Source organism: Poecile atricapillus, chromosome 1 (assembly GCF_030490865.1).
Source record: "Poecile atricapillus isolate bPoeAtr1 chromosome 1, bPoeAtr1.hap1, whole genome shotgun sequence".
NCBI classification, from domain to species: domain Eukaryota; kingdom Metazoa; phylum Chordata; class Aves; order Passeriformes; family Paridae; genus Poecile; species Poecile atricapillus.
Window position 1 is genome coordinate 49,809,275 of NC_081249.1, and position 26,757 is coordinate 49,836,031.

Sequence of the window (26,757 nt, forward strand, 5' to 3'; positions counted from 1 at the left end):
GAATGCAAACGAGCATGTGTTGCCATGATCACTGGCATGTGAAAATAAGAAAAGAGCAATGTGAAGAATGTACAGTACTAATGTGGGATGCCTGTGCATGAGGAAGGGGAAACACCAAGTTAACTGTGTGATACTAACTATGAGATGTTTAGAAAGAATTAAGAAATAACTTCCAGTTGAAGAGGATTTGGGAAGAAGCAAAGGTATGAAAAGTGGCAAAAAATACCCCAAACCTATCTCTTACAGGCTACCTCTAGTTTGGGTTCCAGTCCAGCTTTGTTTCTTCAGTGTTCCCTTTAGATAGCAGGATTGAACCAATGCCCAGCTCAATTTGTACAGGCTGTGGACATCATTAAACCCAGATTTCTGGGTTTGGGGAATGAAGCATTGAGTATTGTATGAAAACTGCATTTTAATGCCAGATAATTATAAACTGAAATTTCAGAGATACCATTATTGGAATTGGTTATGCAGGCAGATCAAGGTACTGTGCTTCATTATAGTGGAGTTTTGAACTCTTGTGGTGGGGAGATCTTCAAGGCGTAGTTCCCAGAAGACCACCATGTTTCTACTTAGGTTTTACAGTATACACAATTCTGATACCATTTGTTCTTTAATTTGTGTGGAGACTCTTGTGAAAATGGGATCTTGTTAGCTATAGGTCTTGCTGGGAGCTACTGGGCCTGAAACTGTCATGGTGAGGAAATTGCAATAGCAATAGCAAGAGTGCACTGTTAGCATATAGTTGGGTTTGTGAAGGGAATACAACAGATATAGTCAGAAAGAAGTGCTGAGTGAATAACACTGATGTGATAAGGATCACTAAGGTAACCATTACTTCACCTGGCTAATGGAGAATGAAATATATTATCCTACTGACAGTGGCCAAAACTTGCAAGTGTATGTTATGCCATCAGGTTTACAAATGAGAGAAGTTCTAATATTTAGTGCATTTTTCTTGTGGGTTTCTTCTTTGGTTTGTTGGTTTTGTTTTGTTTTGTTTTTTTTCCTTTGGTTCTTTTTCTCAGAGAGGACCACTTTTCCTCCCCATAGGATCAGTGTGAGGTGTTCTTAGTGTTCTCATGTGTGTGAGTGTATGATAGGTTGGAATTAAGCACAGTGTGTCAGTGCTTTGCTATCTGCAGACTATAAACTGACTGCTAGAAACCCTGGTTAAAACTTCAGTGCATTTTCCAGGATAAACCTGGTTACTACGCATTAATGAAGTGTGGAATTCCTATTGTACTGGAGAAAAATTCTGTAGAGTCTCACTTCTTTATCACAGAGCTTTGAGATTACAAATGCAGCAGGCACCTTATCTTGGTGTTGTGGCAAATTTCATTGTGCAAGAGCAGAGCCAGTTTTTCAGTTGGAATTAATTTTAGAAGGATTTTTGAATTGTAGCGGTCAGATGGGCTTATACGAAGAGAATATTATAGAATGGCATGGGATTTTTTGTTGTGTTTTTGTGGTTGTTTTTTGTTTGTTTGTTTGTTTTCAGTGGTTTTATAGAATTTTTTATTGAATCACAGAATGATTGTTTCATTGGTTTGAGTTGGAAGGGACCATAAAGATCATTTAGTTACAGCTTGCCATATAGTTCCTTTCTTTAAGGAATGGATGGTATAGTAAATTTTGACAGCAACATAGTATTTATAGGTGCCTTCAGAATGTTTTTATGGCATTGTCAATACATTTCTCTGGAGAGAAGCCTAGGATGGAAATGGTCTCCACATAAGCTTGACTTTTGACAAGCATGTTGTGCAGCATTGAACAGAATTGCAGATAAGGATTAAAAAAATGTCTGGTCAACATGAAGGTAAACAAGGCTTTTAAATATAAACACAGAAACAGCACTTTAAAAAATGCAACAACCTTCAGTGTAGGTTTGACTAGCCCACAATTTCTCTGTTCATTGTGTTGCTGTGCAAGGATAATTTAAGCTGAATTTGACCAGATTCCTATTTTTAAAACAGCTTCGTATCTCATGAAGGCAGTAATATACTTGAGAACATTTTTTAAGCAAAATAGCAGAAAGTAATTATTCAGAATAAAATTATATGACAGGAGTGAGAACCAATAGAGAGGTGTAAACTGATAGAAACTGGTTTTTCTTCTTCTCAGATGGGAGGAATGTTTCATGTATTAGTCTTACGTATAAGTTTCTGCCAGCTTAAGTGCTGGGAAGTTGAATTCTATACTTGATTTCAGGGGTTTTGTACCGTCTCAGCCTCTAAATTGCTAAGTAGGTTGCATTGATTCAATTGCGACTTAGAGCAATCAAGAAGAGAAATTGAAATGAAAGCAGAATGGGGAAAAATACAAGTCTTGGCATGAGCAACAACAGTATTTATTCACAAGTCATGTGGCTTTCATGGAGTCAAGTGCAAAATAATTCAGGTAAGTATTATGTAAAGAGTTTACAAGAAATGGGGTAGTGGTGTGATTTTTTAAATACCAGTCTTTATGAGCATTTTAAAGAACAGTTCTGGGAAGAGATTTAGATAATTAAAACCAAGAAATAAGCATATTAGTAATCTGACCAATTTTTTGTGTTTTCTTCTTTCTTTCCTTTTTATTTTCTTCCCCTAAGGTAGCTGTCTCATCTTCATGCTATGCATTATCAGATGGAATAGTTAATGGGTGAAACTGAGTTGCAGTTACCTGAGATAAAACTTCACATGATTAGTATTCTGTATTCTTGAGTACTTGGGTTATTGCTTGGAAAAGCTTAAGGGTGAAAGTAGAGACTGAAATTTTTGAGGCATTATATTGAATTACAGCTGTTCATTTTTTATTGTAAACAAGCTGATAAATGTGATTTGGTTTCTGTATTGGGTCAGAAGCATAGGGTAAGTAAGTATCCCTACAGAGAACCATTACTCTCCAAACTGAGTTGTGATGCACATGTCTTAAATATAAAGTGTTATCTTTTTCTAGTGATTCTTCCACTAGGTGACTTTGCAGCATGTTTCCCATGTACATGGGAAGATGTCCACCTAAGGTATCTGCTTAGGTGGTAGTGAAAACTCTGCTGTTTTTCAGTAGCAATGACTGAACTCTGTTTAAGAAGTTGTTTTTCTTGTTTTGGAGATGCTTTGGCTTAGTCTCCCCACCCACAATAAACCTCTTGATATCGTGGGAGCTGATAGCTAATTATTTTTCTTTACCCCCGCCCTTTTTAGAGAAGCTGTTTTTTGCACTAACCTCCTGATTCTTTTTGTTAGGGTAGGAGACACTACCATTTTACTCTGATTTCTTCCTGCTTTTGCTCTGTAGGGTATTGTTTCACACCTTCAGATCTGATACTAAGTTAGGACTTGTCTGTCTTGAAATGAGGAAACTCTCTTTGCTCAATTTCTACTCTCCCTTCTCTAAATCTTGGTGTTTTCATGGGTTAATGTGATGAGTTGTGTTCCTGAGCCTTGCAAGAATTTTTCTCTAATCACTTACTGGACAGCTCTTTGAAAGAGAAGGTGATTAACATTATTTACTTAAAATGACACGGGACTTTTGCAAAGGGAGGATTTAACAATAGAAATACAGGTCTTCAGAACTATGATTTGCACACTTCATGAGGTAGCATATGTGATTAGCTCATCCCAGTGTAAACTCTGTGACTCAAATGGTGTAAACAGGTTCGTTTCATACCCCAAACCAGCTACCTTCTTATTCTGAATTTCTGTGAGTTTTGCTGCTGTAAATTGAACCCTATTCCTAGGACTGTCTAGAGGCACAGTAGCTGAACATAGATTTTTGTACATAGCAGTAGAAAAGAACTTTTCATTCCTTTGTTAGAGTCTGTTTAGTAAGCCCTGGAATGACTCAGTTCTTGTGTTCTAACATGTGATGATATGTAAGACTTGAAATAGTAAGAAATAGTTCTGTTACAGTTATTCATAGAAATGTAAGTTGGAGTTATATATCTTCAAACTCAGTATCCCATTTCCAAGAGCTGTTGGACTGAAATACCTTTGAAAAACGGCACTTTTAGGTTCAGAATTAGTGTTCAGCTACCACGATCAGCAGTTACCTGTCATCAAAGACACAGAGTTAGACAAAGAAGATTGTCACAGTTGCTGTTTAGCTTAATGCAACTCGGGGATCTGCTGAGACCACCTACCAATAGTGTGATGCTATAGGGAACTGAGGCACTATGGAAGCTAAATCAGGAGTGGAGAACAATTCAAGCTATGTATCATTCAGGGCTCCTCGCAGGTAGTGTTGCTATTAGAGGACAGCAGAGGTGGGTGCCTTGTGCTGGGTAGGTGAATTTGAAGTCATGGTTATTACTCTGCCAGGGTAGAGAGGGAGGGTCTGATACCTTGGTGTGATAGTGAGTCCAGCTGGTCACTCAGGCTTACAAATATCAGGGAGCTGTTGTAGATCATTAGCATAGTGACAAAAAGGCCACTCCTCGCTTGGTGAATTCAGCACATTCATTCAGCACAGAGTTTTAATTATGAAGTGCTGATTTAGATAGTGTAGCTGGTAGATTGGTGTAGCTGAAACTTCATAGTCCTCCCTTGCAGATAGTTCTCCTGTACAAGCCAGATGTGGGGGGATGGACAGCGCTGGCAAACTGCAATCACCTGCAACTGCCTTCCCAGTAAAAACATAGTGAGCATGCTGGGCTTTCCTTTCATCTAATTTTTTAGGATCCTTGCACTATGGCATGGAAATTTGTTACAGGATGAATGTTTAAGTGTAGCTACTATTTTGATATAGCAGTTTTTCCTGTGATGAAGGTGAAGCTGCAGAAACAGCTCCCCTGTTTGATGCTCTATTCTTAAAAGCTTATAATTGTGCCTTGTGCTCTTGATGTTATATGGAAGGATTTGTGGGAGATAATCAATGTGCCCATTGCTATGGAATATCTGTGCACCTAATTTACTGCCACAAATGCAAAACTTTGAAATATTTCTGAAAGTGGATCAAGTACCTATAAAAGCTAAATGTCTTTTCCTCTAGCACTAGTCAGTAGAAAGGTATACTTGGTGTACCTCCCAGTAAAGCTTTCCTGTATCCTCTCCTTGTTTCTTCCAGGAGCATAAGATACTATTAAAATTAATGTGTAATTATATTTCTACTTGGCAGATGTGGAGATCTGCCCTTGTTTGCAGGGTCTCTGTTCCTACAGCTGATGAAACATGAGGACATGTGTTCCCATTTATCCAAGTGAAGTATCCACTTCTTGAAGCTTAGGAAGGAGACTACATGAGAAGGCAGAACATTGTCTCCAATGAAATATTCACTTGTGAGCTCAGCATTACATTTAAAATGGCATTAAACGGAGTGTTGTGCTCCACTGGAGCACCATCTCTGCTTTTAGGGGTGTTAAATCAGGTTGCTCCCAGAAGACTGACATATGGCAAAACAAAACCCTTTGCTGTCAAAGTTAGAGGCTAAGTATTACCATGTTTCTCTCTTAGCTTCTCAAAAAGTTAAGCTTTTATTCTGAGCTTCCAGCTGAGCCCTGTATGAATGCTATGAATGCTTCCTGGTGGTATAGAGTGCAAACTTCACAGCGCTGTGCTACAAGAAAACAATTGGGCACTTCAGTATTCAAGGTGGAGCTCACACACAGCACGTTTGCCTTCATAAGCCTCCCCACAAATGCTCCTGCAGGTTTGGTTATACATTAGGCAGGGTTAATAAAGGTGGGTTTTTTTCCCTTACAAGAAATACTGACTTTAAATACCCCATCTGCTTTTTCTTTCCTTCAGTGATGGGGAGGGAAAGAAAAGAACATCAACCTTCTGCAGCAGTGAGTCTCTAAATGCTGTGGGGGCCACGCTCACACCTCGCCGCATCTCCTGGCGGCGGAGAATATTCCTGCAGGTAGCTTCACCTATGAATAAATCTCCTTCCAAGATGCAGCATCCAGGTCTGTGTGTGCTTTTAAAGAAAATAAACAAGCAGTTGTTACTTAATGCTGTAGTGAACTGCAACGTGTGATAATATGAAAGGGAGAAGGGAGTCAATGTGGTGCAATATTCATGCTAGAACCTTGCCAGAGATCAGTTGTGCTCATGAGACTTCAGACTATTTAGGTTTTTGTTGCTTTGAAGAGAGGATTTTGGTATCAAAATCAAATGAATTGCAATCTGCCATAGCTGATGTAGCAAGGAAATTATGACAGGTCTCCTGCTGACAAAGATACGCTTTTTAGCAGTTAAGAAATTTTTACCTGACCTGTGTACATGATAGGAGTGTTTGCAGAAAATGGTACATTTTATATCTTATCCTTGTAGTGCACATAGCACCTGTCAAGTGTGTTAATAATTCCTACAGCTTTAAGCTGTTTAAGGGAGAAACCTCTGAAACAGCTGAAATCATGCTATTCATAAAGTCCTGTTTGGCAGAATTCAAAACCATAGGCAAATTACAAACTCTGTATTTACTGACTACAAAGTGCAATAGCACTCTCTGTAGTGCAGGTTAGCAGATGGAAAAAGTATCTTTAATGTAGAACCTGTGGTAAATCATAGCAGTAAATAAGCTCAGCTGTAAAGGAGCCTTTATGGATAAATGTCTTGTGGTAGCTGTGGAAGGAGCTGGCAGGGGAGAGGTTTGAAATACTGGGTGACCCTTTATCTAGGTCTACTTTATTTAAATATAAATTTATTAATGTAAACAAAACACTTTCTAAAAAACAATTCTCTACTGTTGCACTGCATTTTCTGTCTTTGGAATCAGCAAGTCACTGCTGAATATGAAAGACAGCTATTTTTGTTCTGCTATGGCATAGATTTTCATATGTCAATCTGAGATTCCTGTAATAGCTTTCTGATTCTTTGCAGATGGTCATGATGGAAGTGAATTGTTACCCTTATCCCCTCTTGCTCCACCCCTGGAGGAGGACCCTCTTGTTCTAGTATTGCAAAATGAGGATGGTCCAGATAAAACTGGAGAGAGGAAAAACTCAGAAGAACTACAAAGTCTGTGGAGAAAAGCCATCCATCAACAAATTCTGTTACTTCGAATGGAAAAAGAAAACCAGAAGCTGGAAGGTTAGCTATTTAGAAAATACCCCTAAAAGCTATTGCAGATTCCGCTGCCTGAAGATAAAAATTGTTCTGGTGTTGGGCATCTCAAACAGAGATGTGGTTCTGTAACTTTTTAGTTAACAGTACCAGAAAAAAACCTGTGTTTTCCTAGTCCTGTCTCACAGTCTACCAGATCCTCTGTCTACCTGACTTTAAATGAGCTATCTTAGTGACAGAAGAAAGTGATAAATTTTCCGTTTTGAGTGCATGTTAGACAAAGGATGCTACAGTCTGTGTTGTATCTGTCTGAGTGTAGGAGTTCTAATGTGGAGTGGGAGAACAGGTGCTGTGTGAACTTTTAGGTATGGTAAACCTTACCCTTTCTATCTCGTTTCAGTCCTTTGCAGCTCATGGCCTTTCTCTTCAGGCTTTTTGTTCTTCATTAACCACATCACAGTGGTAATTTATTAATGCTTGAATCCAAATATGATTTTTGAGCAACTGGCTCTTGAGGTATGTCAGAAAGTTCTGTTTTTTGGAACATGAGCACTGTACACTGAAAATTGAGTGCTGTAGGTGAGGGATCTAAAATTGACCATTCTGATTATCAACTGCCTGAGCTTCTGGCTAGGATATTTTATTAAGACTGGTCAGGACTCACACAAATAAAAGATAGGATGCAATGTCTGTCCTAGCATATAGATGTTCTTCAGTATAAGAGACTAACAAGCTTTTGGTGCAAGTTGAAAATTCCAAGTGTCCTCTCTGCAATTGCTGCCTTCATCTTCTCTCCATGCTGTATAACCTATATGGTAGTCTGATTCTTCATGCTACCATACTGCTTCAAATACAATAGTCTTGTTAAGGTCAGTTAACTCTTTTTCCTTCTTTAAGCTAGCTTACTGGGAAGGCAGGGAGAGGAAAGGAAAACATCAGGACAGAAGTCTTTCCATGTCCCTACAACATATGCCCTTGAATGTATTTCCTATACACATAGTGTATTTCTTGGCACTGTTTCTCTCTACAGTTTATCTCCCTGTTGACACACAGCTCTGTGGAAACTCCTAGATTCATAGGGAACATCTAGAGAGAACTTCAGCTAAAATCTTTATTTCATAAACCATTTTAGCAAATAGTCTATTTTTGTGGGGTTAAGAAGCTGGAGATCTACTGTGGTGACTAATTTCATGTTATTCCCTCTGATACTTCAAGCTGCTGAGGGATAAACTCTTTGCTATAACTACCCTTTGTGGCTGAGAGTACTGAAAACTGTTAATTCAGTCCACTTACTTAAGACTCAGTTACAAGTTGCTTCCATTCTGTAACAGATACGTAGAAATCAAGTTCTTCCTACCTGATCATTTGTGGTGAAAGCAGGAGTGTTGGCAGTGGAGATGCCAAACTGGCACACAATTGCCAGCCCACATTCTTGGTTTGTGCTCTGAGGAGCATGTCTCCATTCTTGTGTTCAGGTTCATGAGTACCCCTGGTGAAACTGATGCTCTTGCTAGCTAGAATTCATCATCTTATTTTTGCAGGGTGAAAAGTAAACTGTTCTAACTCCTATCTCTAGGTTTCCTTCCTGTGGGCTGTTATAACATGGGCCATTTTATGGACAGGATATGTGCAGAGCTGATACATTCCAAACAAGCATAGGTTTGGGTGGTTCTTTGCATCCTAGCCTACAATTAAATGTACATCTCAGAAAAGGGAAATGTAGTAACAGAAATGCAGAAATTTCTTTACTTGAAGCCAGGTTCCTAGTTGTGAATTTATTAGCTGTATATATTAGACTAGTTTAAGACTGGAATTGCTGTGAAACTGTTTCTAGTGGATTTCTGTTAACCATTTGTTGACTTTAATGTACAAAATATTAATAGAACATCTTTTCCTATTCCTTTTGCTGTCGAGGAGACTTGAATGCTATTAGTTCTTTATTTTACAGAAGGTAAGTTCTGTCAATTGCGCAAACTTGCTTTCTTTTTCTTTCTGTTTTCTGAGAAGCTAGAAGCTCCTTTTTCCAGTAGGTCACCTAGAAATATAAGAGCTGCAAAAAGTAGTAGGCCACTTAACAATGATTAGGAAAAATGTTAACAAGGATGGCTAAAACCAACTAAGGATGGGGTATTAGGTAGGGCCTGTATGATCAACAGGCAAACTTGCTGGATTTCACCGGGGTTAGCTGTACAGTTAATGTGGGAGTTTGTTGTCACACTGAAATATGTTACTGCTGTCTTGCATGCTGTTGCATGCTGCTTACAAGAGTGAGAATTCTTGGGTGAAATCATACAGCAGTAGGGTAGTATTTAAAATTGCCCCATCTGAACTGCAAATTCCTGTGGTAGGATCACACTCCCATTTTTATGGCAATGCACAGCACCTTGCATAATACCTGCTTCTGCAGGGGCCCCTGTAGTCTTGAATGGGTGAGATCTCAGAGGTGTAATATTGTGCTTTTGAAATAATTTGTCATTTTTGAAGTGGGCTAGGCAGTGATCCTGTGGATTGATCCAATATTGACTCTATCTGAAGTGAGATGAGTAGGCAGAGGAACAGATGGTCTCATTTTGCAGGATGTATAAAAATGCGAGCGAGAGTTTGCTTTCACCTAGAGGTGATGGTGGGAAAGGGGATACATTTGTAAGAGAAGGGGGCTTCTGCAAGAAATAGTGTGTACAGATCAAGGCAAATTTGCAATAAACTCAGTTGTAGCTCAGAGGTGATTTTGTGAAATGTACAGTTCAATCCAATGACAGATAAATATATCTTTCTAAATTATGCCACATTCATTTGGTTTCAGTTTTTTGTACCAGTAGAGGAACTGGAGTGTTTTTTCTGCATGTGAATCATGAATAATATAATACCCAGAGTTAATTTCTTAGTAATGGAAATGAAAGCTGCTTCTCCATGAAATGCAAGGGTGACAATGCAGCTTTATTTCAGAAGTAGTGTAATAAATATTTTGTACCAGGTAGTTGTATGCAGTAAAGCTTTTAAATTTATAACAGCAAGAGTTCTGTGCTTCAGCAAGAATGTATCTTTCTAGATATGGTTCATGCTGGTTTGTTCTGTTTGCATTAGTCAGCCTGATGATGCCAGTTAGCAGTGCCCAGAGCTCTTCTCACTCTCTTAACAGACATGTAAGAACTGGAACCAGTGTGACTGACTTCAGTTAAGAAGACTTGCCTGGCTTGCTTGCCTAAATCTCTAATATAAACATTCATATGTTTGGGACTTTCCATGCTCAAACAATTGTAATGTTCAATATAAACAAGAGTAAAATGATCAAAGGTGTTTTTGCAGAGCAGGTGCTGTGAGGTTTTGTTGAGTGGGTTTTTTTTGCCCCAAGCTTTAAAAAGTATTTTTATGTGCTTAATGAATTGCTAATATTCATGACTCAGTAAGAGAAGTTAAATTGTTATATGCACCATCTTATGATAACTGGCCCTATCTAAGCTATAAACTAATGAATTCTAGATGTGTTTATCCCCAGTCAGATTATTGGATAGATGTATCTAACTTCAATGGGGTTTGTGTATTAGTTGTTATCTTGTAATAGTCTGGTTTTCCCATGTGCTCTTCCTTTTTGTTCTGTGTTCTAGCAAGCAGAGATGAGCTCCAATCAAGAAAAGTAAAACTGGACTATGATGAAATTGGCACATGTCAGAAAGATGCCATAAATATTTGGGATAAGAAGTTACTAAACTGCAGAGCCAAAATCCGATGTGACATGGAAGATATTCATTCCACTTTAAAAGAAGGTATTTATGTAGGAGGGCTTTCAGCTCTAAAGTGTCAAGATCATATTTTTTGTTCCCTTCTGATACCAACAGAAATCAGCAATACACTTTTCCCAGTAGCAAAAAATTGCCTTCTTTTCACAGAGGTGCTGCCTTCTCCTACAGAACAGGAAATAGGTTCTGCTGTGTCTGCAGCTCGCAATGTCAGCAATGCAGAAACATGTACACTCCTGAAAGTAACATCTTTTTCCATGTATCATTTCATTCAAGATTGAGCTTGGAGCCTCTGCAGCCAAAATTGTGACATTTTGGATTTCTGATCTGTGGATCCAATCTGAGTCTCAGGTGTTCTGATTTTACTTGCTTACTGAGAAGGCAGGACCATTATGTCTATTGTGGACTGTGCCCCAAACCTAGAGGAATCAGAGCCAAGTTTTGGAGAGTCTGGAATACAGTCACTTTGTATTTAATTTCCTGGAGTGAAAGGCTGGGGATTTTGTCTTGAAGTAGATATTCATGTGGACTAGCCATAGGCCAAGGGGGTATGCAGAGGGCCTGATTGCACTGCTCTGCCTTCTGCCATAGAATCTTATGTGTGTGTTACAGATTCTGAAAAATAATTCAGTGTAATCTGGCTGTGGTGCAGAAGGGAAGTTTAAATTGCTATCAAAGAAAATAGTCATAGATATAAAGCAGCTCCTGTTAGTGACCTGCAGAAGTCTACCAACACATTATTTACCTTGATACCCTGCTGTTGGATTGCAGTTCAGAGTTGGGAACAAGGATATGGTTTTTTAATTTCTTGTTTAACAATTGTTTACCTAGAAGGTATTAGCAGAGTTGACATTTTGACTTTCAAAGGTTGGTTTACAGAGTCAGATATTGAAGGGGGATGTAGCTGTCCACATTAGTGGACTGACATGAGCAGCCCTTTGCAAAGGGAAAGAGGAGCTGGACTTGCCTGTTTTTTGCACTTGTGAATTTAGTTCAGCTTTTCTAACCAGGTCGTTCTACATTCTGAGAGTAGTTGTGCTTCTTTTCCTGCTGGAGGCTGACAGCTCAGAAGTGGCAAAGCAAGGGATATCTGAACCTCAGTTGCCCAGAGTACTGCTCGGTGTAATTGCCCTTAAGTTTGTAGCTCACATTTAGTTTATGGGACTGAGCCATGGCTACTGAGTGAATGCACTGCAGAATGGAGTTCACTTTGTAAGGGATCCTCCAGAGTGGTTCAGCCAAAATTATGACAAAGCAAATTATTTTGCTGTAGCACTGAAAGTATCCCCCTGCTTAGGCCTCTTGTTTTTTGACTGACCTGCAGGTGTACCAAAAAGTCGTCGGGGAGAAATTTGGCAGTTTCTGGCTGTGCAACACCGGGTCAGGCACAGGCTGCCAAACAAGCAGCAGCCTCCTGACATCTCTTACAAAGAACTTCTGAAACAACTGACTGCTCAGCAGCACGCCATCCTCGTAGATCTAGGTAAATCTGTTCTTTCTGGCTGGTTTTGTGGGTCCTTGAGTGAAAAGCACACCAGTCATAATAGAAGCTGTTGCTGAAGATAGATGCTGCTCTATGAGCTCCATTTTCTATGTCATCAGGATACATTCTGTGTATGCCACTCAGAGTCCTGCAAGAAAATGATTTCCTAGACTATGCCATTCATATTTATGCCCCTCTGCATCTTCCTGAAAAGAGAAGTCAGGCAGTTGCATCTGCAGGTTCTGTGCAGATGAGAATATTAAATGAGTTCAAAAGGTACAGTCCAAAATCTGTGGTAACATACAGATTGATTTGATTAAAGGCAAACTGCATCTGAAAGCAAAGAGAAATGGCCTGAGGGATGTCAGATGGACAGGGCCTGTCAGATGGATTGGGGTTTTTCTTCAGAAGAATTGAATATCAACTACTCTTCTCTTTTTTCATCAGGACGGACATTCCCTACACATCCTTACTTTTCCACACACCTGGGAGCAGGACAGCTATCACTGTTTAATCTCTTGAAAGCGTACTCTTTGCTGGACAAAGAAGTGGGTTATTGTCAAGGTATAAGTTTTGTAGCTGGAGTGCTGCTTCTACATATGAGTGAAGAACAGGCCTTTGAAATGCTAAAATTCCTCATGTATGACCTTGGCTTCCGTAAACAGTACAGGCCAGACATGATGTCGCTACAGGTAAGTCAGTCCTTCTGAAGCAAACCAGAGTTTTAAATCATTTTTGAGCTCTTAGGGGTGGTTTAAGTTCTCCAGGGCCTTATGACGCTTCTTACACTGTTTTGGAGGGTTTGAGATACATGTACATTTTACTGTCATGCTCCTCTCTGCCTCTCAATTTACAAACAGAGAAATTTAAAACGTGTAGAGTTTTCTTGTCACACAGCCCTGTCATCTCTTCAGAAATTCTGCTTTCTGCTATTTTGTCCTTCTTTTTCTCTTCCTCACTGCTCTCTCTTCCTTATGCCAGAAAAACACTGATATGCTTTGTCATGTATGGATGGAGTTTAAAAATAAATTAGATTTTGTTTTTCTTCAATCCATGAGCACTTGGATGTAGAGTTCTCTCTTGTAAGGCCAAGTCAATAGTGACACACAGTGGCCAATCAATGTATTCTGCAGGCATTTGTACTTGGGGCGGCTCTGCCTTGACTTATCTTCTTGATTTCACCTCTTTTTCTCTCATTGTCTTCTACTCCATCACCCTTAACAGAGAGAGAAAACAGATTAATTTTTAATCGTTTAATTATCTTATGCAATGATGCATGCTCTGCAATATTATTTAACAGCTATCTATAGATACTCAAGACTGTTTTGGAGGGAGATAGAGAAAATTTTTCAGATCTGTATAAATTTCAGGGTTTAAAATTTGAGAAATCTTTCACCTTGACATGCAACTGTCCACTGAATTGAGTAATTATAATATGCTATAAACCCTTTGTATTAAAAGGAATATGCCATTGATGAGTTAAAGCTATTATAATCCACAGTGGAGGAAGAACAAATAAAGCAGCAGATACAAAAGTCTCCCTTTTTCCCCCCATGCTCCCTGCATAGCAAACACTTACAATTGAGTAAAACTAAAGGGAGAGTTTCAGCCCACTTTTCATGACCAGTCACTTTAGGTGCTTATTTGGCAAATGTCCAGAGCAATGGGATAGGTTTTAGTTAAAGAAACTGTATGTGCTTATTCTAAAAACTATAGAGGACTGTGGATGCTATAACGAGTTTGTTGTTGATGAATTGAGTGAACAGCCATAAAAAGCATTGTTTTACCGTCTCCTGTTCCATTTCCCCCCATAAATATGTTTTAAACCACTCAGGGTAAAAGTGTAATAAATGCATATTTGTGGGGTTTTTTTTCCCCTAGTAGAAGCTCTCTGTGTGTGTATGTTATATTGCAGTTACAGACTTCCAACATCTGATGACTCGAGAGCATTCACATGTCCAGGATTTGACATTTTAGTTCAAATGAGTGTGACTCTTTCATTGTCAGAACCTCTTAGTAAGAACACTTTTCAATTTGAGAAAATTTACCATTTGTATTACTGTTTGCCTTTTCAATTAAATGGCCTATATTTTCCCACAGTTTGCTTCTAGGCTGTTCTTCTGTTAAAGTAAACTTTTGTCTGCTCAAGACAAACTAAGCAAGAAGACTTAGAGGATCTTACTATATTTGGGTTGTTTTCTAATAGGAGTAGAGTACTGCAAATTCTTTTGCATTTACAGTAGTGAAACACAAGGAAGCTTATAGGCAGAATTGGCCTCAGTGGTATAGAAGAAAAATATTGGATGATTCTTCAGGATAATGAAAACTTATTTGACTTACATTTTTTAGTTGTTGTCTGGAAAACGTAGTAATCTAGATCCTTAGTTCATAATGAGCTATCCCAATTGGTTTACTGCTCTGCGATGCAATTCTGACTTCACAGGTGTGTTTTGTATTGACACTGTTCAAACTGGGCTTAATTGGTATCTTACACAGTTAAAGCAAGAGCTCAAATGCATGCACAAATTTAGTTAATTTGCCTAAATGAAAGTGATCCCTCTGCTTGTGCACAGTGTGATCACAGGTAGCTTCAAGTGCATTCAACTTTTGGTAGGGAACAAGCATGGATTCTAGAAGTAGGAAAATAGCTGGATCTAAAGAGCCATTTTCTTATTGAGGAACAGATTCACCTTAAGCATAAGGCACTGTTGACAGTAAAATTTGACCTGACAACTAATCAATATAAATCATCTTCTCATATTCTGCTTTCTGAGAGAAGCATTACAAGGAAATAATTTACTGCAGAGTGATATTTTTAGCTATGAATAGCACCTTTAAACCATTTTCCCTTGCAACCTTTTATAGGTTGTACAGCAACACTTTTTTGCATCAGTATCTTAAATTCCACAGGACCGTTGGGAGATGTGCTGGGAAATATGTATGTGGTACACCTCTGTGTAAAATGTATTCCGTGGGTACAGAAACTGTCTAAAGTGATGACTGTAGCACTGGAGTTTTAAATGCAGCAAAAATGAGGCCAGAATTCAAAGAATGAAAGCCAAAATGTGTAAATTTAGTCACAAATAACTCATGGAGAGTTTTGACATCTTGGAAGAGGTACAACTACTTTCATTGCTGCAAGACTGAAAGTACTGGTATGCTGACAAAGTTGGAGCAATATATTCCCCTTCTTACCTTAAGCCTGTGAATCTGAAATGATACTTCATTAGTAATCAGGTTCAAACTGTTCATTGTTATTGACTGCCCTGTTGGTTTTAATTCATTAGTGGCAGGTTGTTTATATGTGAGTAGATACCACTTGAGGCCCCAGGAGGCAATTAAGCTTCATTTTACTGTGCCATCTGTACTGCAGTTAATTTCCCTTGAATGAAATATGAATGACTTGGAAAACTGAGTAAAGCTGAACTTTTCTTTCTTTACTTTCTCCCCCACCCCCCCCAATTCCCTCATGCACTGTAGATCCAGATGTATCAGCTCTCAAGGCTTCTACATGATTATCACAGAGACCTGTATAATCATCTCGAAGAGAATGAAATCAGTCCCAGTCTCTATGCTGCACCGTGGTTTCTTACACTGTTCGCATCTCAGTTTTCATTAGGATTTGTAGCCAGAGTGTTTGGTAAGAAAGTTTATTCTATTGAAATAATAAACAGAACAATATCCATTGTGTTTTGGAATACTCCAGGAGTAGTTTTCTATATGCTGGGGACATTTGGGGTGACTGTTGTGGGTGGCCAGTAGCAACACGGTTTATGGTGGGATGTCAGCTCTTTCTTAAGAGGAAAATCCAAAAGGTATTTCTTGAAACATCAGACTTGAGCAAATTATTTTATCTTCTCTTACTACCTTAGAGACTTCTGAAGTGTAAACAGCAGAAAGTTTATTGTTGCAAATATATTTTACGCAAATGTATTCAGTTTATATCAATAGAAAAGTTCATCCTGTTGAACTTTCAAACTGAAAAAAGAAAATGCCTTTCTGAATTCTGATTCTAAAGTGCTTTCTAAAAAAATTCAAGCAAATTTGAACTTAAAGGCTGGTTTAGGTATTAATGTATATATTAAACAATTTCCAAGTCTTAATATGACTGATTTAATTTATATGTTTTTTTTTTTTTCTTCAAAAACTCCTTTTCCATTAACATCTAGTAGGGAAGCCTAAATATTGGTTATGCCTGGTAGTGTTTACAGTATCAGGATGTCAGGTAATTATTTTTGGGTTATTTTTTTATCCATAAGAACTACTAGCTTAGTCAAATCTCTAGTAATGCACCTTTTTTAAAATTTAAATTTATTTATTAATGCAAAACTCACCATACTTGTCTATGCACCAAAAATCTAAATGCGTATGTAAGGTACTTTCTCATAAATCAGATACTGTTTTCCCTTTGATGGTTCTGTTTTCATATGGCACTTTCCATTTTGTCTTTTCTTAAGAAATTCAACCTGATTTTGTCTCATGTTATAATACTGGAGTGTATTAGGTTTGAATTTTTGTGGTGTGTTGGCTTGGTGGGAAGAAGTTTTTGTTGGCTGGGTTTGATTTTAAGGTTTTAATTTTTTTTAATATATATATATCTATATATATATATTTTTTTTACCCAGTGTTTTCTCAGTTGCAGAGGGTTTTTCCACTTACAGCAAATATTTTTTGGCTGCTGTCTGTGTGAACAAATGATTGGTGTATCTCTTTCTCAGTGGTGTACCAGTCATGTGAATATCTGTTTCCCAGTGGGATTTCTGAATTCTGGGACACTCAAGCATTTTGTGTTTCTTTTTTATTTGTTTTTTTTTTTCTTTCCAAAATGAATTTTTACAGATGGGGAAGATGGGAAGGAGGTTTGGTGTTCATTTCTCTGTAAATAAGCTGAGCAAGGCCGGTTCCCATTTTAAAACTGAAAAGTTACAGTCTTGTTTTATTTCTTAATGCTTTGAATTCCTGAATTTTCAGTGTCTTACAGGACATTGTCATATGCCAGGAACAAATGGCTATTGTCTACCCTTCATAAATTGTATATTTATGCTGTTAGAATGCCCATCATAGACTTGAGAAGAGAGAATTTCAGGACATGCATTTGAGGGAGATGGCTGTCTCATCAGTGTCCTTGTGCTGTTGTGTGATACTGGATTAGGCCAGGGATGACCTCTTGAGTATCAGGATCAGGAATTCAATTTTTTCAGTTGTGTAGTCACAAACAAACACCCTGTGACAGAGTTGACAGCTCAGCAGGTTTATTTGAAATGCCTGTGTGCTGCCTTCATCTCAGAAACTTTAAGTCCACCACTGATTCTGAGGCAGAATTTTTATTTACTGTCCTCAAGATTCCCATTTCTGTACAGTCTGTGTCTACTGACCTGCAGATCCCAGACTTTCCTCTCTTATCCATGTAATTTTACCTCAAAGTAAGGGTTTGGGGCTTAGATTATTGCCAGTATGATCACTGCTATGAATTTTGAAAATAATATAACGGGTTATGAAATCTATGTGACTTTTTTTTTTTTTTTTAAGGACTAGCTTCTGACTGTAGAAAACAGTTGCGCTGTGATCTTCTCCCCAACTGGTTTTCAGTCACAGGAGCGTTTAGAACCAGTTAGCAGTTGGTTAACAGTCTCTGGCAGACAGCAATGAAATGCTTATTGCAGATAACTGCTACAGACATAATAAGCATGCAGTATTTTCTTTAATGCTCTTGCTTGTCTGTAAGATGAAAGAAAATTCATGCTTTATCCTCATGTTGAAATAAGACAGATTGCACTTCTGAACTGAATACATATGCACTGTGATTGATTACAAAGAATATCCCAATAAATATATGTATTAATCCAATGACTCTAGCTCCCGTTTTCAAGATACTTGAATTATTTTCTTTTTTAGACATTATTTTCCTTCAAGGAACAGAAGTCATATTTAAAGTAGCACTGAGCCTACTTAGCAGTCAAGAGACATCTATAATGGGATGTGAGAGCTTTGAGAACATTGTTGATTTTCTTAAAACCACTATTCCAGATATGACTAAACTTCAAATGGAAAAAATTATTACTCAGGTAAGGATGTTTTTCTCTTTGCTTTTTCCCCCTCCCATTTAGTTTACTTTAAAAGAATCATGCCTACACTATATGCAAAAGTCTTCTCAGAAGAAGATATGTCAGAAATACATATTGTCAGTGGCTGGAATCATCATATCTCTAACTGAACTTCCTCTGCATTGAAGCTGCAAATTGAGAATGAGCCTCAGTCTAGCACGTTGGTTGTGAAACTGCCAGCAGCTCTCCCCTTCCTTCAGGTGGTAGTTCAGAGATAACAGAGGAGCTCTGGAAAACCATGTCCATGTGCAGGAGTGGAGTAAACACTTGTGTATTGCTGTGGCTTGTTAAGGTTTGACTCTTTCAGGTGCTGTTAGATAAGAATTCATTTTTTGACAATGTAAATCTTCATTTCCTCATTTCATTGACTGTCATTGCCATGCTGAACCTGTGTCAGGCACTTTTGTGCCTTTCACAACTCATTGATTCTGGGAATGATAGAGATGGTAGTTTAACACTTTTGATACTCTTAGGCATTAAATCGGTTTTGTGCTCTGCATGGGCACAGGGTAGAAATGGCTTTGTGCAAAGCCAGGTCTGATAAAGAACGGGTTATGTTGCCTGCAGAGCTGAATGTGGTTACATGCAGGGCAGCTCAGTTCAGCTCTGCTGGCCTGTGGTGTGGTCTCATCCTGAGCAGCTTTCCAGATCTGCATTCATGTGTAGAATGCCTGTATCCTGGTGCAGGGGAAGTTGTTTGGCTGTCTCAGTCTTGTAGTTCCCAGGCCCATCCCCATACCCATTCATGGGTAATGAAAGAAAAATGTAGATATTTTCCAGATCTGCAATGCACAGGTGATTGATCAGGTAGCTTTGTAGAGGAAAATGGTACTTACCTTGAACACTACATAATTTAAAGTTTTATCTCATTTGAATAGAATAGAACAGTGAAAGTAATACAGAACTTGTTTTTTCAGGGAATGTTTGTGTCTTGTGTTCGTGGAATGTTTGTGATCTCTAGGATAAGGAACAGAAAATTGATGTCACTGTAGACATCCTTCCAATCCTAATCTAAAATATTTGGTAATTTTCTGAAGCTGTGAGGCTGTGACTAGATGTGTAAACAGATAAAGGTCGTATGCCCCATCACTGTTAGAGGCTCAGTTCTGTAGTCTTCACAGTGCTTTGTGAAGCATTATTTTTAAAGTATGCCAATAAGAAAGTAGCATGTCGTCATGCAGGGATAGAGCACATGGAAACTGTAGCCATGAAGAGTGTTTTTAGAGAAGTCTATAAATGAGCTCTTGGAGTCAAATGGATGGACCCAGTTTTGAAGGAAGAGATCTGATGAATTTAAAGATTTAAAAATTTTGTGTTGAACTTCTTAATATTCCTGAGCAAGAGTCAAAAAAACTTCATCATATTATAAAATTCTTGTATTGGATAAGTCTTTTCTGCTGATACATCTTGTAGCAAGCAATAGTATTTGGTAATTCTGAAAGGCATGATCAAATTTATTCTGAAGTCTATGATTTATTATGGCTACAGCTCTGTTATAATGCTCTTACGGTAGACATCCCCTTAAAATACTTTCTCGAAGGGAACAGGAAAAGCATTAATCAAGAAGAGTTGACTCTTAGTCAAAATATTCACGTGGAATAAATCCTCCCTATTGTAGTTAAAAATGGTCTTTTCTCTCATGGCAGGTGTTTGAAATGGATATTTCAAAACAACTTCATGCCTATGAAGTAGAGTACCATGTTCTTCAGGATGAACTACAGGAAAATGTGAGTCCCTGTGATGAAGGTGAACCTCTGGAGAAGATGGAGAGGGCAAACAATCATCTGAAAAGGCAAAACATGGATTTGTTGGAGAAGCTACAGGTAAACAACTTGGGCTACAAATTCATGGTGAAATTATTTTTATGATTCAGCCAATAGAGGAAAAAGTATTAAGAGTACGTGAGAAGTCTTCTTACTGCAAGACCTTGTGCAGTTGAGCAGTTCTCTTAATTACAGTGATTCACTTCTGCTGGGCATACTTCTAGCTCCTTTGTCATTCTTTGGACTTTTCCTTCTTGATTTAGATTGCTTTTTTCCCCAAATCTCTCTACCCTTACCTGCCATAAAATCAGTTGGCAAAATTTGTTTATCTTACTGAAAAGTGAGTTGTCTGTCCCTTCATCTCTCTGCTTCCCAGTTGGAAAGTTTTAAGAAATAATCCATAGAGTGCAGCAGACTTGTTTTGCCCAGGCCTTTGTAAGGCAGTGTTGTTTTGTTTCCTTCTGCTGAGACTCATAGTCCTACCTGTGGAAGGTGGTCTCTCTTAGCAGACCTGATTACATCTGGAAGCCCACTAGACTTTGCCTGGTGAAATTGTGCTTTAAAAAAGCTCTTCCTCCTTCACTATTTACCCTTTGTCTCATGGCTTGGCCAAGACTTGTTTCAGTTGCAATATGTTGTATTTCTTACATTTTCTTGAAAGATAAGTTCTTGGTTTTTTTTTCATCACCAGACTATTTCTTGCTATATTTAATTTGAACAAGCATTGCAAAGAGCTCAGAAAGCATTCTTGGCTTCTGGAATGTGAAAATGGAAAGAAAAAATGAAAGATAAACTCCTCATTATTTTTGTGTTTATGGGCTAAAGGTGCTGTGTTCTTTTGATACTGAAAATAGGAATCACACTTCTTACTATTATTATTTTTCTTTTTTATTTCTCTTTATTTATTTACTGCAGCTGTGGCCTTTACCTCTGTTCTGAGAATGCACCAAAGGCATAGAATAATTTAGTGTCTGATTTGAAAGACTCTCTTCTGTTCTTTCAGAGTGCCTTACAATAATGCATCTTTCTCAGTGCTTAACCTCGTCACCTTTTTGTTTGCATAACTTCATTCCTCTGCTTGCACCCTTCCCTAGGAACAGTCAAAATTCTTCCAGTTCCCACAGAGGGAACTGCTGCTGCTGTGGTCCAGGGTTTCTTTTACTAGTCAGAGGAAGCTGTAGGTTTTTAAATGAGAATAGGGAACGCAGTCTGCTTCTAGACTTAATGTTGAAGTTCTCTTTCCCTCCAATCTCTCCATCCTTCTAACTTTATCACAGAGGTTTCCCCTTGTTCCAGGGGAACAAGGTCAGACAGGTCATGTCTTCCAGTGCTAGTCCAGCTGCTGGTTTCCTTTTTCTCCCTCTGGCTCCAGTTCCTTGTTAGTCTCAGCTGTCCCTTGCTTGCTGCAACTTGTATGTCTCCTCCCTTCTGTGAAGCTTTGAGAAATTCTGGTCACTGTGGGGAGATTTTGTGTATGATACATAGTATGCATTCCTTGTATTGTCTTCCTTCACAAATGTCTTTTAGAAGTAGCTATGTAATTCTTTCCTTAACAGATATGATATCATTTTATTATAATGTTATTGTTTACAGGTTGCTCATGCTAAAATTCAGAGTCTGGAAGCCAGCCTGGAGACTGTTTTGACACGAGAGAACAAAATGAAGGCTGTAATTCAGTCCCTGGAACAGGAGAAGATAACGTATCAAAAGACTCTTGAGCAGATAGTGAAGTATTTGCCAGCAGAAGTGTTGTCTGACTGTGAACTGCTCCTGAAGGAAGTAAACTACAACCCAAATAATAAAATATGGAGTAAGCCATAAACCAGGGTTTTCTAGGCAGCATTTCTTCAAAAACAAAAAGGGAACGAAAAAATGAGTATGCTGCTTTCAATAGCTACTTAGCAATAGGCATTGGTATTACCGAAAAATAGTGCTGGGACACTCATAGCTACAGATGAGCCTTCAAGTGTCAGTATGCAAATTCAGGCTATTAATTTTTTTATGATTATGTAAATAAATCACAGGGGGGAAATAAAGGATTCTCACATGTAATTATGATGAGTAGATGTATATTTAGAGTTGACCTAAAAGAAAGGAGAAATTGGAGTAGGCAAAGATAATGGTGATCCGCAAATTCACTCTGGATGTGCTTGTCTTGTAGTGAAATGAGGATAGTGTGTCTTTATATATATATGTATATTGAATATGTTGAATAATACTTGAAGAAAAAAAAAAAAGGAGAATGTAATTTTCCCTCCAAAGAGCAGCATGTTTCACATCTTCTGTGGAAAATCTGAGTGAACTCATGCGTGCCTCTCTTTTAATTCTACTGACTGTATGAGCACAGACCAATAAGCAGAAAAAGTGTCATGACATGGTTTGCACAGAAAGAGCTGTAGTGCCATCCACTGCCTGGGCTGTACCAGTCAGCAGTGTAATTCCACATGCATGTTGGAACTGGAAACAAAAAAGCATCGCATCATAGCCCCGCCTCGGTAACGCAGAGCTGAGGAATAGGTGTCTGCACGCACTCACAAAGCAGGAGCTAGCAGTGACTGCCACTTCCTTCCTGGCCTCTTTGCTTCCACCTGTCCTGGGGTTGATGGTGACGAGAAGAGGAAGGAAGCTCAACAGTGGGATGGGATTTATCCTGATGTTAATTTTCCACTTGCCTGTTATAAGAGTTAGGTGTGTTAGGGGTTCTCATTTAACCAAAGAAATGCTGCAAGAAGCCTTGTCTAATTGTATTTGGATGCAGAAAGCCGTTTTAAATTTTGCTTGAGAAGAAAATTGAGGTAGGTTGCAGGAAGTTAAGTGTGAGTGCACAAGAGAGGACCAAGCAAGTCCTAGATACTCTGTACCTTTCAGTTTTCACATATACAGTGGCTATACATTTCAAAGGGGATCTTGAAGTACAGGCACAGTTTTAATAACACTTTCCAGGCTATTCCTGTTTTAATACTGCTTCGTGGTATCTCTTATTTTTAAAATAAAAAGTCATGAATTTGTGTGTTCTGGACAGAAGGTGGGATAAACTCTGATCATTTCAAGGGATAAATTATGTTTATAGAGGTATAAAAAGTTGCATATAGATTTGAAAGTGTTTTTGAGTGGAATTTTTAAGAAGGCTTAGACAAATGTGTAATACATGAGTATTTTGGAGTGCATGTCTGAACCCTTAATTGCGTGTCACAGTGGCTCGTGTTATCTCTTTCCATTTATACTGTATTTCAGGAAACACCCTTTTTAGTAAGAAAACCAATTAAGCAAAGTGCCAAATACAGCAGTGTCTTTTCACATAAGATTGTCCAATTTAGAAAGCAAGGACTGAATAGCACTGCTTTCTAAATATTATGCTTTATGTTACCATAAAAGTGAGGAACAACAACGCTTATTTGCTGCTCCCTGCTGTGGAGCTCAGGGGTTCGGCTCTCCTGGGTTTTTTGTTGTTGTTTTTTTATTTCCGTGATGTTTTATTTGATTAAAGATACTGATTTACTTAACAGCCTCTCTTTTTACCTTTGGGATGAAAGGTCTTAACACTGTGTATAAAGTTATGTGGAATCTGTCTAGATATTTCAAGAATGTTGTATTGTACTAGATGGGGAAATGGCAAGTGAAAAAGCAGTTCTTTGCAATTTTGTTCAGAGTGAGTTTTAGCTGATGTGTACATAAAAAACTAATCCCAGGAACTGCAGCAGCCTCTATTACAAAGAACCAAGATTATTCAGATACATCTTTTTTTTTTAAAGATGCACTGAATGAGCTTTATCCTCGGTTTCACTTCAAAATTTTTTCATGTATTGCCTGGAGAAATTCCAATAAATGTCTTTGCTGCATTTCCCATAGCCTCTGGCTAGTTTTATTTTTCTACACTTCAAGTACCAATCTCATTTTCCATAGTACTGTTCACATGAAATATGAAAAGGGTCTGGCTTTAGTTTCTAGTTGTGAGGAAGAAAACCTGCAGGATTTGTAAAAAGACACAGTACAAGGATAGGGAGAATAATCTTACATTGTTGTTAACTGAAAATGATATTTTTTTAAGGGTATTTTTGTTCTGTAGCAGTTCAGTTAGTATGTATGTATGTTGAGAATAGTAATTTGATGAACTTTGTGTATCTAGCTTTGAAGGGGGAGGAGAGTGCAACAATTCATGGGAATAAACTACAGAAGTAAAACCACAGTGGGGTGAGTGCCTCATGGCATCAGGACACTTCTGAGAATGTTTGTATGCTGAACCCAAGAGTACCTCGTAACTGGGTGCCTCTAGGCTGTGCAGCTTACAGTCTGCACTCAAAGCAGGTATCCTCCAGACCATCTCCAGGTGAATAACTAGCAAGATTATCTAGAAGACTGAACTGCATGTGTGTTTGTGTCCATCTGTAATGTATAGACAGCTTTACAGTTGTTCTGTGCAGCTGCACTTGTGCTGCAGTGAGGAGGGAGGTCTTAAGGTGCAGTGGGTCAGAGCCAGAGCTGCAAGGATAATTGCTTGGGAGAAGGGGCATTTCCTGGGATCAGAAAAAATTGCTTTTCTATTTCTATATCTCGTTTTTCTGATGGGAAAAAAAGTTTTCAGAACAAAGCTATTGTTCTCTCTGAGCTAAGCACAACAGAGCTCTCAGTTTTTGCTCTCAGGTTCAGGAGAACTAACTCTTGAGGGAAAAGTATCTGCTGTTTTCAGAAACAGGTGGCTTAGACTGCTTTCTGCTGGTAGAGGGCTTTTTTTGAAGCCTAGGAAGACATATGTCCTTCTAGCTGTCCCTCTTACTCAGCTGGTAAGTGGAGAGTACCACTTGGCAAGAATAGAGCTGAAATAAGTCAGTCTGATAAGAAGGGCTAATGTAGGAGACTGGTATTTGCTACTTTTATGGATGAAAAACATTGCTAGAAAGTTGTTTGTTGGGGTTTTTTCTCCTACAAGGTAGAGTATTTTTCTCTGTAAAGGAGGAATGTTTATTTAAGGTGCCTGAAAGTTGCATTTTTTTCACTTTTGTCTAATAAAAACATTAGATTTTACAGAAAATCAGCCTTATTTGAAATCACAAATCTAGTTAATCTTAAATGGTTTGATTGTGCCCTCTTCAACACAACACTTCTTTGCTCAGTATTGCTACAAGAAAGATGAACAATTTGAAACATACAAAAGAACTTCAACAGTTTATCCAAGAATTTGATATTACTACTGTGATCCAGAGGGTCTGCATCTGGACATTTAATCTAAACCTGAAACCACATAGGTATTAGTGTGAATAGCCTTTTCTGTGCTGAGGTGAATAACCTCAGGCAGTGTTAATAGCGATTATCCAGTCAGTCTTTGTAGTCATAGATGGGTGTTGACAGGCATGTGCAAGCTGTAACATGTCAAGATTTATGCCAGGCTGAACCATCTTTCAGAAGAATTGTAATTGATTCTGTATTTCTGTGCTTCATCTTTTATTGTCAGCATCAGCTCTTGAATACATTTAACATTTGCTTTTCCTTCCTCAGTCTTTTTAGTGACTAGAAAAAACAAAATTTAAGGCTCTTTTCAAAAAAGACGTATCCAGTCTTTAGCTGTATCCTTGCTCCCATGTGCAAGAGAGAGTTTATATGCCTAAAGTTTAACATGTTAGCTTACTCTGTCTGCAAGTGTGTTGAACACTGCAGTGACAGTAAAAAGCTGGGCAGTGAAGCAAAGATTACTGTGTGCCTTGAGCAGCTGATGGGTTCTGTGCTGACTGGCTTGCAGTGTGGTAGAATCTGGACAGATTGGCACTTGTTCTGTTTGGTTTTACTTTAATGTTTACTTTAACTGTGGACCAAAGGAAGGAGCTGGCAGTGCTCTTTTACCAAAATGTTCTGTTATCGTTTCCTTTGAGTTGAAAAGTCTTCCAGTCCTCACCTGCTCTCTTGAGAACTCTTGCTCAGCAGCCACTTTTAACAAGAGATTTGGGAATTGTTGTTTGTAGTCTTACCATTAAGAAAACTTCTCCTGGAGCTTTTCCAGACTGTTTCTGTGCTCAGATTGCTGCTTATTCAAGTTTTCACTCTGATAAAGGAAAGTAAGAAGGTTTTATTACATAGGTTTTATTTTTAATGAGAGCTTGTGCTGAGGGATGACACAATGCCATACATCATTTCTTGCTGGAACTTAATGTGGGGAAAAGTATTCTGTGCCTGATGCATGCCAGAGCATGGCTGGTACTTTTGCTGTCATGGCTGCTGCTGGCTCAACTTTAACTTGCCATCAACTCAAACCCCTAGATCACTTTCTGCAGGACTTCTCTGCAGCCTCTCATCCCCCAGTTTGTACATATGACCAGAATTGCCCCATACTAGGTAGAGAATACAGCAGCTGCTCTTGTTAAATTTCACACAGTTGGTGATTGCCCAGCTCTGTAGTCAATCCAGATGTCCCTTTACCCTTGAGGAAGCCCACAGCTCCTCCTAGTTTGATACCGGCAGACATGGGGACTGGAGCTACCCTGGGGGACAGTGTGAGGTGCAGATCCAGGCTAGCTGGAGCCCAGAAGCAGCCCCAGTTACACCATGCCAAGCCTGGCTTGCTGGACACCCAGAGCCCATCAGTGGGAGGCTCAGGGCAGGGTGGCCATCACCTCCATGCTGCGTGGTCGGCTCCTTGCTGCAGGTGCGCCAAGCTCGGCCTGTGCACTGCGAGCCCATTTGTCCCATGCAGTT

At 38.7% G+C, this 26,757-nt stretch overlaps 1 protein-coding gene across 3 annotated transcripts in view; it reads left to right on the top strand.

The window, feature by feature from the left end:
• Positions 1-23,921, top strand: part of TBC1D4 (TBC1 domain family member 4) — a 95,928-nt gene extending 72,007 nt beyond the window's left edge. For all 3 annotated transcript variants that reach the window (XM_058829943.1, XM_058829944.1, XM_058829945.1), the window contains 9 exons: positions 5,727-5,887; positions 6,804-7,013; positions 10,592-10,750; positions 12,048-12,206; positions 12,654-12,898; positions 15,687-15,846; positions 18,102-18,271; positions 19,957-20,133; positions 21,667-23,921. In XM_058829943.1, coding sequence (XP_058685926.1) covers positions 5,727-5,887; positions 6,804-7,013; positions 10,592-10,750; positions 12,048-12,206; positions 12,654-12,898; positions 15,687-15,846; positions 18,102-18,271; positions 19,957-20,133; positions 21,667-21,894 — 1,669 coding nt within the window. In that variant the 3' untranslated portion in view covers positions 21,895-23,921. The remainder of the gene's footprint in view (positions 1-5,726; positions 5,888-6,803; positions 7,014-10,591; positions 10,751-12,047; positions 12,207-12,653; positions 12,899-15,686; positions 15,847-18,101; positions 18,272-19,956; positions 20,134-21,666) is intronic.
• Positions 23,922-26,757: the final 2,836 nt, after the last annotated feature.